At 47.9% G+C, this 20,012-nt stretch overlaps 1 protein-coding gene across 4 annotated transcripts in view; it reads left to right on the plus strand.

The window, feature by feature from the left end:
- The window catches only part of COL24A1 (collagen type XXIV alpha 1 chain), an 808,926-nt gene that overhangs the window by 205,160 nt on the left and 583,754 nt on the right, over positions 1-20,012 (plus strand). For all 4 annotated transcript variants that reach the window (XM_063427613.1, XM_063427615.1, XM_063427616.1 and 1 more), the window contains 3 exons: positions 4,678-4,731; positions 5,207-5,260; positions 5,733-5,777. In XM_063427613.1, the coding sequence (XP_063283683.1) occupies positions 4,678-4,731; positions 5,207-5,260; positions 5,733-5,777 (153 nt within the window). The remainder of the gene's footprint in view (positions 1-4,677; positions 4,732-5,206; positions 5,261-5,732; positions 5,778-20,012) is intronic.

Here is a 20,012-nt window from a genome sequence, read left to right on the forward strand (position 1 = left end):
TTTTTCTGAATTTGTAGGTTGTCTTGGAGGTAGGGTTGGCTCTGTCCAGCTCCATGAGCTCCACTACCACGACTCTCTTAGCTCGATTATTGGTGCTTCGCCACCGACTTTCCAGCAAGTCTTTTAGCGTGGACCTCTTTAGACGGTCGTAGCTGCTCTCCATTAGTCAACTCGTAATTATCTCCGGGCTTTGCATTCACTCTTGGAAAAGGATCTTCCTACCACTGCCACCAGATGTGTCGGTCACTCGGGTCAGGACATGAGTCTCACCGCCAAGGATGTCCTTTCCCCTTCCCAGGATCTCAGTCAGCGCTGTTGTGGCAGAAATGCCTCTGCCACATGTTCCTGGAGGGGCCTGCTGGCTAGCCTCTGTCCAAAGACTATGGGCCCTGCAAAAACCCTGTTAAAAGACTTTGTTCATGTCTTTTTATACTGTTTGGGAACCGAACAGACGCACGAACCATGGACCACCTGGGAGCTTGTTAAACCCTATTGACACCTGGTAACGATTCTCACCTCAGTGTTTTAATTGTTGGTCTGGGTTGCCACAATTCGTATGAATGACTACGAGGCTGCGACCATCTTATTTGCATGAACACAGGCAGCGGTGTTTGGTCGTTGAGTTCATGGAACTAAAATCAGACACTGAAACTCCCGAACACTGCTGGACTTCCATCATCACCTGCGTTCGGTTCTGTAGATCCTAGAAGAACATTGTCAGGTGGAATCATTTATCTGGATGAGGGGAACAAGCTCCACTACTTCGGTAATTATTTCGGTTAGCGATTGGCGGAGGTACCCATTTGGGGTGCCAGGCAGTCCGCCACAGTCGTCTCCAGTTATTATAGCCAGATATAGTGATATAGCTTTTTCCTCCAGACATTAGCTGAGACTTAATGCTGGGAGTAGTCTTGTTTATTCAGGGCAAGACACACTCAATTTATACATAGACCCTCAGCATGGGGTCTGTAGCGGAATGTATTAAGCCTGTCCTGTAACATTCCTATGTGACTGTATTTGTTATTGTATTCGTGTGGTCTTTTCCCCATCGTTATGGTACTTATATGCATTAATTGTATGTTATTCGGTAGTTTCCATCCGTACCCTATACAAATGGAAACTACCGAACTAATGGACCACCCCTGAGAGAAGTGTGTCGGCTATTAAGTGCTCACACTTCTCTGACCGCAAGCTAATAGGCCCTTTATGGATGTATCTGGGTGGCCGACATTCGGTATGCGTACACGTGGCGGCGGCCATCTTACGCATGAAAATCTCAGCGGTGTTTGGTCGTCGAGTGTCTGGAACTCAAATCGGACACTCGATTACCCGAACACCGCTGAGACCTCCAGAGCTCCATAACTCCCGAACGGGAAGTTTAATCGAAACCCCGTTCGGTAGTTTTAAGGTACGAGGGGATTCGTATGAAGGGAAAGTTAAACGTGGATGGCAGTATTTTCTATGTATTTTATCTCCCGAACGAAGACCGACCGCAGGGCCAAAATGCATGGAACCCTTTTCGGATACCACCTCGTGTGCGGTCGGTCAAATTACACCCTCCACCTAACGCCCGAACCCCTGGTCCGATCTGGGTGAATTTTGGATATGTTAGTCACCCAGATCAGGGCTACCAGGGGATACCATTTAAATAACTGTACCAGGCTGTTTTGGGGTACATCCAGAATCGGGGTAAAAGTATGTAAGTTATAAGTGGATTATGTGTCACACTGAGGGGAGGAGAGGTATGGGAGGTAACTACTGTACTATTGGATAATGTACTAATAACTGTAACTCCCTCCCTTGCAAGGGAGAACCCTTTATAAGAAGGTTGTGTGATTAAAGATTTCAGTTCTGCTCTTGATGCTGTGTGTCGTCCAGTTACTGTTGGGATATTGTTGAATTATTTTGCCTGCTGGAATTACTACTCTTTGGATCTATAATACTTGTTCCTGAGCCTCACTGGGATCTTAAGTGGAGAATAGCTGTGTATACCAGCACTTCGCTACAGGGTCTCCATGCAAAGAAATACAAACCTCTCCCAGACATCCCTGTGTCTGGGAGATAATTGAGTCAAAGACCGGTAACTCAAACTCGTTACAGGGAACCACACAGAAAATAACTTAAAACCATACTCAATTTCCAAAGGAACCCAACAAGTCTTATATCTCCTAATAGCCCAGATGCGAGCAACCAAGTTGTCCAAATAGTGCCCGGATCTGTTTGGTGGAATGGAATCTCCATCACGGTAAAGTTTTGACCGGTCGGCCACAAGATTGTAGTCAAAAATAGTTCCATGATGAAATAGGCTGCGGCCGGTGAACTTTTATATAAAACCGAATGCTCCCCCTGGCTCTAGGGAGCGAATGTTCCTTTTGTCCGTATAAGTCATTTTCCTGAAAAGCACAAGTTAGCGTGCCTGATTTCTGTTCCATGCATTCGATGTCAAAGTACTGTTGCCTGCAGTCGCAATAAAAAATGGCCACCCAGAAGAGCACTCAAGTTAATGGGTTCTTTGAGGTTAATGAGCCAGGGGGTGATCTGAGTTTGGGAGGTATAGAAGGGAAAAACGGTCTTCGTTCGATAACCGAACAACCATGGTTTTAACTGGAACTGGAAAGTTTAATAAGTGTCAGGGTGTTCTGTCACATGCCCCAAAGAGATACATTAATTCAATGCATCTTTATGAGGAGATGCTTTCCTGTGTGAAAGCATTAAATTGGCTGAGATCATGAAGATTGATGATCTTCGCAATGGAGGTGGGGAAGCTGCGGCGAGACTGACATGACATGGGAAAAAAGGTGAGTAAAAACACCTTTCCTATGTGATTGGAGGGGACCAATCACCTAAACAGACACACACTGATTTGACACACAAACACTAATACTGCAATACATTTTATCACACACAATAATAATATTTTAATGTGTCCTCCCAGCCTTTGGGTGGAAATGAAGTGGTTTGGCTTTCCCTGGGGTCCAGTGGGGCTGCTATCATCTTCCTGCTCTGCTCCCTCACACACTGTTTGTTTAGTGATTCTGGGGCCAGAGTGGAGTCACATTCTATCTCCTGGCATCACTGTAGGACACGCAGGAGACCAGACCAGGATAGCTGCCGCTCTCCCTGAGCCGCCCCACCCCTGCCGCTTATTCTCTCACTGAGCCAGCTCCCTGCATCCGCTCTCAGATGGCCGCCTGCCCGCCTCTATTCTCACTCAGACAGCAACCTAGGGGACTGAATGGGCTGACAAAACTCCGAGTCGCCATGGCAACTTGGCGTCTGGGATTTGTCAAGACCTGGTGTAGCATACTTCCCAAGTGTCCCTGTTTAGAAAGGACAGTCCCCATTTTGGGCCCAAATCTCTGTCCCTCTTTTCTATCTAATGTCCCTCTTCTCTAGGAGCTCCGCATTGTTGGTGTGTCTGAGTGTATAACAATAATCCCAGTAAGGTATCTTTAAACCACAATAAATAAATCAGTTTGTGTCAGTAAGATACATTGTTCTTCTTATAAATTACTCACACTCAGAACAGCTCTATCTCTGGCCATACCTCCACTCACCCAAAACAGCCCAGCCCCTGGCCACACCTCCACTCACATTCAGAACAGCCCCTGGTTACACCCCCACTAACACCCAGAACAGCCCAGCCCCTGGCCACAGCTCCACTCGCACCCAGAACAAGCCAGCCTCTTGTCAAACCCCCACTCACATCCCTAAAATTAAAGGGACCCTTTCAGTCTGTGTTAAATGTTGGAAGGTGTAGGCAGTGTAGCTGATTGCTAGTCCTGACCAGGACTCTCTTTTGCTGGATCTGTGAAGACAGGAACTCTGGAATCAAGGCGCTGTGAAGTGAATAGCTCTATCCCTCCCCAGTAACTGGACAGCCCACTTTTCTGAGAGTACAACTGATTTATTCAGCACAAACTCAACCTTTAGCGTGGCCGAGGTACAGGAGTTTCTGTTTCCTGTACCCGGCCGGACTGACAGGAAATGCACACTGAGTGTGCACTTCCTGTCAGTCCGTCCGGGACCGCGGACCGGTTAGGAGCTCGGCCACGCTACAGGGGAGGGGAGGTGAGGCAGTGCGGCAGCCACCTGAGTGCTCTTTATAGAGCGCTCAGGTGGCTGCAGCATTTAAAGGGCTGGCGATGGGGGCGCAGGGCGCCCCCTCCTATATGGCGCCCTAGGCGGCTGCTTAGTTCGCCTTATAGGAAGCGCCGGCCCTGCCGAAAATAACTGCAGGCGTTTATCAACCATGTACCACTGCCTGTGTTTGGGAGACAAAATGGCCAGGGAAAGCACTTGAGTTAATGACTTAATTGCGGTTAACAGTCAGGGGTGGTTGGTGTTCAGGGATGTATAAAAAGGGGACCACACACTATCCATTCGGGAAACGAGCAAGGGGGTAAGTACAAGCGAACAAAAGGGGAATTAATCTGCTACAGGCTGTTGTTTTTTTGGAGGTAGTTTTGACCTTGGGTTAATATAAGTAAGGCAACCCAGAAAATGAGTACCCAGCAGTAGGAAGTTTCACATCTACATGGCTGTAAATAACGTTAATGGCCAATAGGGGATTAACATGTGTGAGAGAGGATGAAGTTGCAGTATTTGTGTTATTAGTGGCAGTGGATCGGACCTTTCTATGAATTAATGCCACACTTCTTTTAATCTATTTAACAGGGTCCAAAAGGAGACCCAGGGCTGTCACCTGGCCAGGCGTCACGTGGTGAGAAGGTAATTATCATTATTCATTCAGATTGCTTTTCTATCTATATTTATATCGAGCAGCTTTGTTCTCAGGATGTATAAGTCATGCATTTTCTGTGTTCTGAGACTGGGTAGTTTTTCTTATTTTAATATAAAATAATCGATTTCTCCGATCATATGACTGCAAATCTAAACAGTAGTCATTTCTACCTTATAAAAGTTCCAGTTAATAACTTTATAGGTAGTAAGGGTTTTCTCATCTGTTCTAAATATTCTAACATTCCTCAAATAACATGTTAAATGTCGGATCTTTGGCCTATCGTAAACATCAGAAGGAGACACAACAATGTCCGTCTCTCCCATAGAACTGAGATATAGTCTTAGAATTTATATTTAAACATAAAACTATAGAACATTTCAAATCATCGTATAATTTAATTGTCTAATTAAAGCAGCTCATATTTGTATAACGAACCTATTTTTTTTGTCTTGTGCAATGTAGGGGGATCAAGGTCCAGTAGGTTTCATGGGTGATCCCGGCCCTCGTGGACAGCAGGTGAGAACATTTGGCTAGTTTTCTTGCGATCCTCATTGTTGAGCATTGTGGTCTAGCAGTACAATTCAGGGAGTAACATGAATTTGTGTAGGATAGTGCTGTTCAATCTGCATCCGGGTCTAGAAAATCCCTTGTGCTATTCAGCTGCCTTGCTTTCCAGGGGACAATATGAATACTCTCAGACATTTGCAATTATATAAAAAAAAACACATGCAAACCTTCCAACTATCCACATTTAGGTGTGTTTGTTCCTATTTTAGGTTCCAGTCATCCCAGTTTAGTTTACTGCTATATCAAAATTGGGACATACTGCATACTACAGGACAGGATTCATTATGTGAGGATCATTTTTAGAAATGCATTAGACCCACTGCAAGCATACTCTGTAAAGGGAGTGTGAGTCAGGCTTCATTAATTTGAATGTATTGTAGTCATATTGTTTTCATTGTACCATTGTTCCTTTATTTTATAGGGTCCTAAAGGTTACCCCGGACCCCCAGGACCTGCAGGAGAAAAGGTTTAATGTATATTCCTGATACCGCTATGAGAGTGGAAGCATGTTGTGTATATATTGAATTTGCTTTAAAATCAGGTTTCGTGGAGAAAGTGCCCACGGAATCTGATTACTGGGGATGTTATGTGCAGGTTTCCGGCTTTAAATATAACAGGGGTCAACAACCTATGACACATGTGCCTTAAATGGCAATCGAGGTGTCTTTGCACGGCACTCAAGACTGCCAGAGACAGAGCCTATCAGGAGTCCCAGTGGATGATTGCAGGTGATGGTGAGGGACAATCCTCAATTTAGGCATTGCAGCACATAGAGGAAGTGATCTCATATCAAGTCGTCCCAGCACTTGTAAACCGGAATCCGCACTGGAGTAGAGCAGTCTGCAGCACCTATCACAGCTCCTGCCTTTGACCTTTACCCTGCCAGCCCGGTCCCCACTGCAAGATATACACAGAGAAGACTCTGTGACTGCTAGATATACACAGAGAAGAAGCCCCCGCCTCATACAAATACAAACAGCACACACAAAAAAGCACGCAGGCCCCACAAACACCACTAACAATCCACATACACTCAGACAACCCCACAAGCAGTTTCTCACACGCAATACCACAAGCAGCCCCACACATACACACACCACCAAACACACAATGTGACATATTGTCAACACACACAAAAATTCCACAAGTAGCCCCCATACATAAACCACATTGATTGGTACCATACAGAATACCACAAATTACTGAGAAACATATACAATATAACAGCCCACATACACACAAATACAACACTACAAAGCAACTGTAGCACCCATAAATAACACAAGTAGAATATGGCAACATACACAACAAAATAAAATAAAAAATAGAGCTAGCACACCAAGGGACTTTAAGATCTTGTTTTGGCACAGTTGCCTAAAAGGTAACCTACCCCTGAAATATAAGATAATTGATTACTCGGTCAAGAAACCATGGAGAGAGAAAACGCTAGAATCTGGTGAGCGGAGGCACAGGGGTACAAGGTAAGTATATATCTGACAAAATGGAGAAATAAAGTAAACAGAGTGCAGGTCAGGAGTCCGGATACAAGTCAAGGGCTCATGAGCTGCACCACTGTAACCACCTAATAGGGAGCTCCAATGAGGGGGTAACCCTCCAAATTATGTAGGAAATAGGAGTAGGTGATGTATAGAGTCCCACAAGGGGAAACCAACATCAGGAGAGCGCTACTGTATAAGAAATGAGGAAGGGGGGCCCTACCTTTAATCAATCTAAGGATAAAAAGGGTTACACAAACAAAAAGCATAACTTGAGAAAGAAGGGAGATCTACTAAACGGTGCACAGGGGATCAATTGTCTGGAGTACTAACTAGCATCTAAGTTCCAGTTCCCCTAGTGTCCGACTGACGGGAAGGTAGTGTAAATGAGGTTAGGGAGAGAGAAAAGGCACAGGGTCCCCAGAGAACAAGGGGCCAGGTAATCTGGTCTAAACGCAGATGAAAAGCCTCACACAAAAAATAAATAAATAAATAAATCTCTCAATTCACCCTAAGAGTTACCTCGACACCGTGGTCTGACCACTAGTGTCTACCTGAACCAACTCTCCCTACTAAAGTTATACATAAATAAACACCTAAAAATCAATAACCATAGTGGTAACAAAAATAGAAAAGTGCTACCAAGTGCAGAGATTTTTTTTAAAAAAGAGAGAAAACGCTTGACGCGCGTTTCGCCGTGTTCAAAACGTGTCGTCAGGAGCCTGTCCTGACGACTGCGTTTTGAACACTTCGAAACGCGCGTTGAGCGTTTTCTTTTTTTTTATCTCTAAGTATATATCAGTCAGATCATGGTGGGAGGAGGTTTGGTAGTAAGGTAAGTATATATCTGTCAGATCATAGTGGGAGGAGGATTGGTAGTAAGGTAAGTATATATCTGTCAGGTCACGGTGGGAGGAGGATTGATAGTAAGGTAAGTATATATCAGTCAGATAATGGTGGGAGGAGGTTCGGTAGTAAGGTAAGTATATATCAGTCAGATAATGGTGGGAGGAGGTTTGGTAGTAAGGTAAGTATATATCTGTCAGGTCACGGTGGGAGGAGGATTGATAGTAAGGTAAGTATATATCAGTCAGATAATGGTGGGAGGAGGTTTGGTAGTAAGGTAAGTATATATCAGTCAGGTCACGGTGGGAGGAGGATTGATAGTAAGGTAAGTATATATCAGTCAGATAATGGTGGGAGGAGGTTCGGTAGTAAGGTAAGTATATATCAGTCAGGTCACGGTGGGAGGAGGTTTGGTAGTAAGGTAAGTATATATCAGTCAGGTCACGGTGGGAGGAGGTTTGGTAGTAAGGTAAGTATATATCTGTCAGATAATGGTGGGAGGAAGTTCGGTAGTAAGGTAAGTATATATCAGTCAGATAATGGTGGGAGGAAGTTCGGTAGTAAGGTAAGTATATATCAGTCAGATAATGGTGGGAGGAAGTTCGGTAGTAAGGTAAGTATATATCAGTCAGATAATGGTGGGAGGAGGTTTGGTAGTAAGGTAAGTATATATCAGTCAGATAATGGTGGGAGGAAGTTCGGTAGTAAGGTAAGTATATATCAGTCAGGTCACGGTGGGAGGAGGTTTGGTAGTAAGGTAAGTATATATCTGTCAGATCATGGTGGGAGGAGGATTGATAGTAAGGTAAGTATATATCAGTCAGATAATGGTGGGAGGAAGTTCGGTAGTAAGGTAAGTATATATCAGTCAGGTCACGGTGGGAGGAGGTTTGGTAGTAAGGTAAGTATATATCTGTCAGATCATGGTGGGAGGAGGATTGATAGTAAGGTAAGTATATATCAGTCAGATAATGGTGGGAGGAAGTTCGGTAGTAAGGTAAGTATATATCAGTCAGGTCACGGTGGGAGGAGGTTTGGTAGTAAGGTAAGTATATATCTGTCAGATCATGGTGGGAGGAGGTTCGGTAGTAAGGTAAGTATATATCAGTCAGATAATGGTGGGAGGAGGTTCGGTAGTAATGCCCCTACCCTTTAGTACCCCTACCCCATGTCATTAATGCCTCCACCCCTAATCCTTAATACCCCTACCCCTACAGTGTTAATACCACTGTGCAGGGGTAGGGGCATTCATGACATGGGGTAGGGGTATTAAGGACTATGTGTGCTGGGATAGGGGTATTAACAGGGGTATTAAGGATTAGGGGTAGAGGCATTAATGACATGGGGTAGGGGTGGGGGTACTAAGGGGTAGGGGCATTAAGGGCTATAAGTGCACCAAGTCCTTCACTTACCTTTAGTGAGATGGGCTTTCCAAGTGTTCTTCAATAGCTTCAGAAGAGCGGCGACCGGTCCAAGATGGTTGCCACATTCCTCGCCGCTCAGCACAGAACGCGGCGTCTAGGTATTCGATGTCTATGTGCCCCCTCCTCCTGACATCATCAGGAGAGGCCAGCCAACTTCACTGGCTGCAGGCTCCAGATCCTGTCCCATTCCTCCCTGGCCCAATGTAAGCTTCAGGCAGGGCCGGCGCGTCCATAAGGCGGCACAGAAGGGGGGCGCAAAAATCCAAATCTCTGGCACCTGGCCAGAGACTTGGATTTTTAAATATTTCTGACAGTGCATGGACAGTGTAAAGGACAACTATAAACTACCCTAAGCCCACAGCAGCCGCCCCTCACAGCTCACACACTGCCGCTGTTTTGAAAGGCAGTGCTGCTGGTACGGAGACACACTATGGAAGCCTGGCCTCCCTGAGACATTGTAACAGCCCTGCAGAGGTTTGATTGGCTGCTGTCTGCAAAGCTCCGCCCCTTGCTCTGTATCAGCCCTCCCATAACATGACGTATGTCACCAGACCGCGAGGGAGTGGGAAACAAGCTCCCATTCTGAAGGCTGGCTCCAGCTCCTACAGGTAGACACTACCACATCACACATACTGCCTGTTACAGTGAGGAGCGCTATGGGGCATAAAGGAATTAGTAGCTCTCAGCAACAGGAGCTCAGTGTGCATGAGGAGCTACAAGGTCTGATGGTGGATCACCCATGGTGTGTCTCCATGAGTGACTGTGAGTGAGTATCTGGTGTGTGAAACTGAGTGGGTATCTTGGTCTGGGAATGTGAGTGGTCTGTGTATCTTAGTATGTGAATGTGAGTGGGTATCTTGGTCTATGAATTTGAGTGGGTATCTTGGTCTATGAATTTGAGTGGGTATCTTGGTCTATGAATTTGAGTGGGTATCTTGGTCTATGAATTTGAGTGGGTATCTTGGTCTATGAATTTGAGTGGGTATATTGGTCTATGAATTTGAGTGGGTATCTTGGTCTATGAATGTGAGTGGGTATCTTGGTCTATGAAAGTGATTGGGTATCAGGGTCTGTGAATGTGAGTGTGTTGTCTGTTGTATGAAAGTGATTGGGTATCAGGGTCTGTGAATGTGAGTGTGTTGTCTGGTGTATGAAAGTGATTGGGTATCAGGGTCTGTGAATGTGAGTGTGTTGTCTGGTGTATGAAAGTGATTGGGTATCAGGGTCTGTGAATGTGAGTGTGTTGTCTGTGTGTGTCAGAGTATAAATGTCTGACTGTGAATGTGCATGTCCTGCATGCATAATTGTAAGTCTGTGTCTGTGTGATTTTGTGCATCTATGAGTGTGACTGTAGGTGTATGTCTGTGAGTGTGTAAGTGTCACTGTAAATGTGTATGAGAATATTTCAGATTGTGATTTTATTTGACTGTAACTGAATATGTTTGTATGTAATTGTTATGTCTATCTCTGTGAATTTATGTTACTGTGTGACTGAGGGCAGTGTGTGTATGACTGTGTGCCCCTATCTGTGAGTGAGTCTTTTGTGACTGTTACACTGTACAGGGAGTGCAGAATTATTAGGCAAGTTGTATTTTTGAGGATTAATTTTATTATTGAACAACAACCATGTTCTCAATGAACCCAAAAAACTCATTAATATCAAAGCTGAATATTTTTGGAAGTAGTTTTTAGTTTGTTTTTAGTTATAGCTATTTTAGGGGGATATCTGTTTGTGCAGGTGACTATTACTGTGCATAATTATTAGGCAACTTAACAAAAACAAATATATACCCATTTCAATTATTTATTTTTACCAGTGAAACCAATATAACATCTCAACATTCACAAATATACATTTCTGACATTCAAAAACATAACAAAAACAAATCAGTGACCAATATAGCCACCTTTCTTTGCAAGGACACTCAAAAGCCTGCCATCCATGGATTCTGTCAGTGTTTTGATCTGTTCACCATCAACATTGCGTGCAGCAGCAACCACAGGCTCCCAGACACTGTTCAGAGAGGTGTACTTTTTTCCCTCCTTGTAAATCTCACATTTGATGATGGACCACAGGCTCTCAATGGGGTTCAGATCAGGTGAACAAGGAGGCCATGTCATTAGATTTTCTTCTTTTATACCCTTTCTTGCCAGCCACGCTGTGGAGTACTTGGACGCGTGTGATTGAGCATTGTCCTGCATGAAAATCATGTTTTTCTTGAAGGATGCAGACTTCTTCCTGTACCACTGCTTGAAGAAGGTGTCTTCCAGAAACTGGGAGTTGAGCTTGACTCCATCCTCAACCCGAAAAGGCCCCACAAGCTCATCTTTGATGATACCAGCCCAAACCAGTACTCCACGTCCACCTTGCTGGTGTCTGAGTCGGACTGGAGCTCTCTGCCCTTTACCAATCCATCCATCTGGCCCATCAAGACTCACTCTCATTTCATCAGTCCATAAAACCTTAGAAAAATCAGTCTTGAGATATTTCTTGGCCCAGTCTTGACGTTTCAGCTTGTGTGTCTTGTTCAGTGGTGGTCGTCTTTCAGCCTTTCTTACCTTGGCCATGTCTCTGAGTATTGCACACCTTGTGCTTTCGGGCACTCCAGTGATGTTGCAGCTCTGAAATATGGCCAAACTGGTGGCAAGTGGCATCTTGGCAGCGGCACGCTTGACTTTTCTCAGTTCATGGGCAGTTATTTTGCGCCTTGGTTTCTCCACACGCTTCTTGCGACCCTGTTGACTATTTTGAATGAAACGCTTGATTGTTCGATGATCACGCTTCAGAAGCTTTGCAATTTTAAGAGTGCTGCATCCCTCTGCAAGATATCTCACTATTTTTAACTTTTCTGAGCCTGTCAAGTCCTTCTTTTGACCCATTTTGCCAAAGGAAAGGAGGTTGCCTAATAATTATGCACACCTGATATAGGGTGTTGATGTCATTAGACCACACCCCTTCTCATTACAGAGATGCACATCACCTAATATGCTTAATTGGTAGTAGGCTTTCGAGCCTATACAGCTTGGAGTAAGACAACATGCATAAAGAGGATGATGTGGTCAAAATACAAATTTGCCTAATAATTCTGCACGCAGTGTAAGTGTGTAGAACAGAAGTAGCTGGAAAAGCACACAGGGAACCTGGAAGAGGTTAATTGACCTAATTGCTATGGGAAGCTATGTCATGATGTGAATTGAGGAGAAAGGGGTACATTGCAGAGAAATATGGAATTTTAGTTTTGGAGGGTATAATTGCAAAGAAATAAGGACTTCCAATTTTTGGGAGGCATGGAGCAAACTGCAGGCCTATGTGATTATTAAAGGGACACTATAGTCACCTGAACTACTACAGCTTAATGTAGTTGTTCAGGTATGATCTATAGCTCCCTGCAGGCAATCTAATGTAAACACACATTACAGTGAACAGAAAATACAGTGTTTACATTGATTGATAGGAATACCTCCAGTGGCCGTCACTCAGACGGCCACCAGAGGGACTTCCTATCATGCAGGGCCCTAAAAAGGCCTCGTATACATCAGACTTATTAAAATACGTCTGACGTGTGCAGGAGAGAGAAGGCACTGTGTGCGCGCCTTCTCTCTCCAGCCTGTCAGCAGAGGTGGGTGGCGGGCAAAGACCGCAAGCTGAGCTGTCAGTCATCTCATGCGCGGTAGTGGGCTCAGGACTTCAGAGGGCGGCCGCCCCCCTGAAGTATGTGCGCATGTGTGGCGAAGCCGCGCATGCGCACAAGGGAGCAATGACGCTTCCAAATGGAAGCGTCTGATTGCTCCCTGCTTGCCCCTGCCTATTTCGTCATTTTGACGAAATAGGGGGGGCGGCTTCACGAGGCTCCCGGCGCTGGAACAAGGTGAGTAAAAGACTCTGCCTGGAGAGTCCATTTAATATTGCTTAGGGAGGGGGTTAATTTTCAGGAGGCTGCCACCACTCCTGTTATTGAGCTAAGCCCAGCCATGTAGGACCTCGCTTATTGGTTAAGAGCTTCAGCTAAGCGCTGTTAGCCAATGAGAGAGTTAATGCATGGCTGGGCGTAGGTCAGTGGCACTAACCAGAGCTTTCTTGTAGGCTTTTCCAGCAGCAGGGGAAGTGTTGCATGCCTATCAGTATCCAGGGAACCAGTGTGTGTGGGGAAGGGGGGGCGGCAAAATCAATTTTTGCCTGTGCAGCCAAAAATCCTTGCACCGGCTCTGGCTTCAGGTAGGGGGGAATACACTTTCTTAATGTATTTATTTTTAAATCCATTTTTTTAAAGCAATTCAGCAGCTCCACCACTACCCTTGTGCACTCCTCTACACACCTGGGCCCCCACCACACCCCCTGTCCCCATCCTTTACAGCCCATGTGCCAGCTCCTACCCCCTCCCCCCTCAGTCTGCCCCCCCATTTCAGCTCCTGTTCCCCCCTTCTCAGCCCCTGCCCCCCCTCAACCCCTGCCCCCCTACTTCCCCTGTGCCCTCTCTTCAGCCACTGTCCCCCACAAGAGCCCCTGTGTCCTCCTCAACAGCCCATGTGACCCCCTCTATAGTATCTGTCCCCTCCCTCAACTCCTGCCTCCCCCCTTTTAGCTCTTGTCCCCCTCTCTCAGCCCTCTCTAAAGCCAATGTGCCCCTCTTCAGCTCCTGTCCCCCTCTCTCAGTCACTGTCCCCCTCTCTAAAACCAATGTGCCCCTCTCTCAGCCACTGTCCCACCCTTTCAGCTCCTGTCCCCTCCTCTCAGATGGGAAACCTTGGGTCCTGGCATTCATTTGGATGTCACTTCGACACATACCACCTACCTAGAGATAATCCCCTTAATGGCAATGGTGTTCCCTGATGGCAGTGGCCTCTTTCAGCTGGGTAATACACACTGCCACGCTGTGAAGATCTTCAGGAATGGTTTGAGGAAACTAACAAAGAGTTCAAGGTCTTGCCTTGGCCTCCAAAATACCCAGATCTCAATCAGATTGAGCATACGTGGGATGTGCTGGAACAACAAATCTGATCTATGTCGGCCCCACCTCGCAACTCACAGGATCTGCTGCTTATGATTTGATTCCAGTTAATTAGGCTATATTGATATTTTCCACTCTCTTCACTGGTCAATGACTGATCACTTGCTTATCACAAAACATTATTTTGTTCACTGTTAGTGTTCCACTTTTTCACAAAAGATGTATTTATACATTTTTCACATGTTTAATTCTTTTTTTTTTTTTAGAAGTGATAATAAAGGAATATTTTTTTAACTAACCTTTATGCGTGTTTAAATACACATGTAATACTGATCAGTAGGTGGGAAAAATAAAATGGGGTGCATCAGTAACCTGAACCATTTCTTTGATCCTGCCCAAAGAGAGCAAAATGTCCTGGAAAGAGGGGGGTTCGAGTCAAGGAATAGTGAGCAGACCATGCAGAGAGCACTGTTACAGACCGGCACACTGTGAACAGATCATGCAGAGAGCACTGTTACAGACTGGCACACTGTGAGCAGACCATGCAGAGAGCACTGTTACAGACTGGCACACTGTGAGCAGACCATGCAGAGAGCACTGTTACAGACAGGCACACTGTGAGCAGACCATGCAGAGAGCACTGTTACAGACTGGCACACTGTGAACAGATCATGCAGAGAGCACTGTTACAGACTGGCACACTGTGAACAGATCATGCAGAGAGCACTGTTACAGACTGGCACACTGTGAGCGGACCATGCAGAGGGCACTGTTACAGACTGGCACATTGTGAGCGGACCATGCAGAGAGCACTGTTACAGACTGGCACACTGTGAACAGATCATGCAGAGAGTACTGTTACAGACTGGCACACTGTGAGCGGACCATGCAGAGAGCACTGTTACAGACTGGCACACTGTGAGCGGACCATGCAGAGAGCACTGTTACAGACTGGCACACTGTGAGCGGACCATGCAGAGAGCACTGTTACAGACCGGCACACTGTGAACAGACCATGCAGAGAGCACTGTTACAGACTGGCACACTGTGAGCGGACCATGCAGAGAGCACTGTTACAGACTGGCACACTGTGAGCGGACCATGCAGAGAGCACTGTTACAGACTGGCACACTGTGAGCAGACCATGCAGAGAGCACTGTTACAGACTGGCACACTGTGAGCGGACCATGCAGAGAGCATTGTTACAGACTGGCACACTGTGAGCAGACCATGCAGAGAGCACTGTTACAGACTGGCACACTGTGAGCGGACCATGCAGAGAGCACTGTTACAGACTGGCACACTGTGAGCAGACCATGCAGAGAGCACTGTTACAGACTGGCACACTGTGAGCGGACCATGCAGAGAGCACTGTTACAGACTGGCACACTGTGAGCAGACCATGCAGAGAGCACTGTTACAGACTGGCACATTGTGAGCGGACCATGCAGAGAGCACTGTTACAGACTGGCACACTGTGAGCAGACCATGCAGAGAGCACTGTTACAGACTGGCACATTGTGAGCGGACCATGCAGAGAGCACTGTTACAGACTGGCACACTGTGAGCAGACCATGCAGAGAGCACTGTTACAGACTGGCACACTGTGAGCAGACCATGCAGAGAGCACTGTTACAGACTGGCACATTGTGAGCGGACCATGCAGAGAGCACTGTTACAGACTGGCACACTGTGAGCAGACCATGCAGAGAGCACTGTTACAGACTGGCACACTGTGAGCAGACCATGCAGAGAGCACTGTTACAGACTGGCACACTGTGATCGGACCATGCGGAGAGCACTGTTACAGACTGGCACACTGTGAGCAGACCATGCAGAGAGCACTGTTACAGACTGGCACACTGTGATCGGACCATGCGGAGAGCACTGTTACAGACTGGCACACTGTGAGCAGACCATGCAGAGAGCACTGTTACAGACTGGCACACTGTGAGCAGACCATGCAGAGAGCACTGTTACAGACTGGCACACTGTGAGCGGACCATGCAGAGAGCACTGTTACAGACTGGCACACTGTGAGCAGACCATGCAGAGAGCACTGTTACAGACTGGCACATTGTGAGCGGACCATGCAGAGAGCACTGTTACAGACTGGCACACTGTGAGCAGACCATGCAGAGAGCACTGTTACAGACTGGCACACTGTGAGCAGACCATGCAGAGAGCACTGTTACAGACTGGCACACTGTGATCGGACCATGCGGAGAGCACTGTTACAGACTGGCACACTGTGAGCAGACCATGCAGAGAGCACTGTTACAGACTGGCACACTGTGAGCAGACCATGCAGAGAGCACTGTTACAGACTGGCACACTGTGAGCAGACCATGCAGAGAGCACTGTTACAGACTGGCACACTGTCAGCGGACCATGCAGAGAGCACTGTTACAGACTGGCACACTGTGATCGGACCATGCAGAGAGCACTGTTACAGACTGGCACACTGTGAGCAGACCATGCAGAGAGCACTGTTACAGACTGGCACACTGTGAGCAGACCATGCAGAGAGCACTGTTACAGACTGGCACACTGTGAGCAGACCATGCAGAGAGCACTGTTACAGACTGGCACACTGTCAGCGGACCATGCAGAGAGCACTGTTACAGACTGGCACACTGTGAGCGGACCATGCAGAGAGCACTGTTACAGACTGGCACACTGTGAGCGGACCATGCAGAGAGCACTGTTACAGACCAGCACACTGTGAGCGGACCATGCAGAGAGCACTGTTACAGACTGGCACACTGTCAGCGGACCATGCAGAGAGCACTGTTACAGACTGGCACACTGTGAGCAGACCATGCAGAGAGCACTGTTACAGACAGGCACACTGTCAGCGGACCATGCAGAGAGCACTGTTACAGACTGGCACACTGTGAGCGGACCATGCAGAGAGCACTGTTACAGACTGGCACACTGTGAGCGGACTATGCAGAGAGCACTGTTACAGACTGGCACACTGTGAGCGGACCATGCAGAGAGCACTGTTACAGACTGGCACACTGTGAGCAGACCATGCAGAGAGCACTGTTACAGACTGGCACACTGTGAGCGGACCATGCAGAGAGCACTGTTACAGACTGGCACACTGTGAGCGGACCATGGAGAGAGCACTGTTACAGACTGGCACACTGTGAGCGGACCATGCAGAGAGCACTGTTACAGACTGGCACACTGTGAGCGGACCATGCAGAGAGCACTGTTACAGACTGGCACACTGTGAGCGGACCATGCAGAGAGCACTGTTACAGACTGGCACACTGTGAGCAGACCATGCAGAGAGCACTGTTACAGACTGGCACACTGTGAGCGGACCATGCAGAGAGCACTGTTACAGACTGGCACACTGTGAGCGGACCATGCAGAGAGCACTGTTACAGACTGGCACACTGTGAGCAGACCATGCAGAGAGCACTGTTACAGACTGGCACACTGTGAGCGGACCATGCAGAGAGCACTGTTACAGACTGGCACACTGTGAGCAGACCATGCAGAGAGCACTGTTACAGACTGGCACATTGTGAGCGGACCATGCAGAGAGCACTGTTACAGACTGGCACACTGTGAGCAGACCATGCAGAGAGCACTGTTACAGACTGGCACACTGTGAGCAGACCATGCAGAGAGCACTGTTACAGACTGGCACACTGTGATCGGACCATGCGGAGAGCACTGTTACAGACTGGCACACTGTGAGCAGACCATGCAGAGAGCACTGTTACAGACTGGCACACTGTGAGCAGACCATGCAGAGAGCACTGTTACAGACTGGCACACTGTGAGCAGACCATGCAGAGAGCACTGTTACAGACTGGCACACTGTCAGCGGACCATGCAGAGAGCACTGTTACAGACTGGCACACTGTGATCGGACCATGCAGAGAGCACTGTTACAGACTGGCACACTGTGAGCAGACCATGCAGAGAGCACTGTTACAGACTGGCACACTGTGAGCAGACCATGCAGAGAGCACTGTTACAGACTGGCACACTGTGAGCAGACCATGCAGAGAGCACTGTTACAGACTGGCACACTGTCAGCGGACCATGCAGAGAGCACTGTTACAGACTGGCACACTGTGAGCGGACCATGCAGAGAGCACTGTTACAGACTGGCACACTGTGAGCGGACCATGCAGAGAGCACTGTTACAGACCAGCACACTGTGAGCGGACCATGCAGAGAGCACTGTTACAGACTGGCACACTGTCAGCGGACCATGCAGAGAGCACTGTTACAGACTGGCACACTGTGAGCAGACCATGCAGAGAGCACTGTTACAGACAGGCACACTGTCAGCGGACCATGCAGAGAGCACTGTTACAGACTGGCACACTGTGAGCGGATCATGCAGAGAGCACTGTTACAGACTGGCACACTGTGAGCGGACTATGCAGAGAGCACTGTTACAGACTGGCACACTGTGAGCGGACCATGCAGAGAGCACTGTTACAGACTGGCACACTGTGAGCAGACCATGCAGAGAGCACTGTTACAGACTGGCACACTGTGAGCGGACCATGCAGAGAGCACTGTTACAGACTGGCACACTGTGAGCGGACCATGGAGAGAGCACTGTTACAGACTGGCACACTGTGAGCGGACCATGCAGAGAGCACTGTTACAGACTGGCACACTGTGAGCGGACCATGCAGAGAGCACTGTTACAGACTGGCACACTGTGAGCGGACCATGCAGAGAGCACTGTTACAGACTGGCACACTGTGAGCAGACCATGCAGAGAGCACTGTTACAGACTGGCACACTGTGAGGGGACCATGCAGAGAGCACTGTTACAGACCGGCACACTGTGAGCGGACCATGCAGAGAGCACTGTTACAGACCAGCACACTGTGAGCGGACCATGCAGAGAGCACTGTTACAGACTGGCACACTGTGAGCGGACCATGCAGAGAGCATTGTTACAGACCGGCACATTGTGAGCGGACCATGCAGAGAGCACTGTTACAGACCGATACACTGTGAGCGGACCATGCAGAGAGCACTGTTACAGACTGGCACACTGTGAGCAGACCATGCAGAGAGCATTGTTACAGACCGGCACATTGTGAGCGGACCATGCGGAGAGCACTGTTACAGACCGGCACACTGTGAGCGGACCATGCAGAGAGCACTGTTACAGACTGGCACACTGTGAGCGGACCATGCGGAGAGCACTGTTACAGACCGGCACACTGTGAGCGGACCATGCAGAGAGCACTGTTACAGACTGGCACACTGTGATCGGACCATGCGGAGAGCACTGGTACAGACTGGCACACTGTGAGCGGACCATGCAGAGAGCACTGTTACAGACTGGCACACTGTGAGCGGACCATGCAGAGAGCACTGTTACAGACTGGCACACTGTGAGCGGACCATGCAGAGAGCACTGTTACAGACCGGCACACTGTGAGCGGACCATGCAGAGAGCACTGTTACAGACCGGCACACTGTGAGCGGACCATGCAGAGAGCACTGTTACAGACCGGCACATTGTGAGCGGACCATGCAGAGAGCACTGTTACAGACTGGCACATTGTGAGCGGACCATGCAGAGAGCACTGTTACAGACTGGCACATTGTGAGCAGACCATGCAGAGAGCACTGTTACAGACTGGCACACTGTGAGCAGACCATGCAGAGAGCACTGTTACAGACCGGCACACTGTGAGCGGACCATGCAGAGAGCACTGTTACAGACCGGCACATTGTGAGCAGACCATGCAGAGAGCACTGTTACAGACTGGCACACTGTGAGCAGACCATGCAGAGAGCACTGTTACAGACTGGCACACTGTGAGCGGACCATGCAGAGAGCACTGTTACAGACTGGCACACTGTGAGCGGACCATGCAGAGAGCACTGTTACAGACTGGCACACTGTGAGCAGACCATGCAGAGAGCACTGTTACAGACTGGCACACTGTGAGCGGACCATGCAGAGAGCACTGTTACAGACTGG

The sequence above is a fragment of the Pelobates fuscus genome, chromosome 7, assembly GCF_036172605.1.
Source record: "Pelobates fuscus isolate aPelFus1 chromosome 7, aPelFus1.pri, whole genome shotgun sequence".
NCBI lineage: Eukaryota > Metazoa > Chordata > Amphibia > Anura > Pelobatidae > Pelobates > Pelobates fuscus.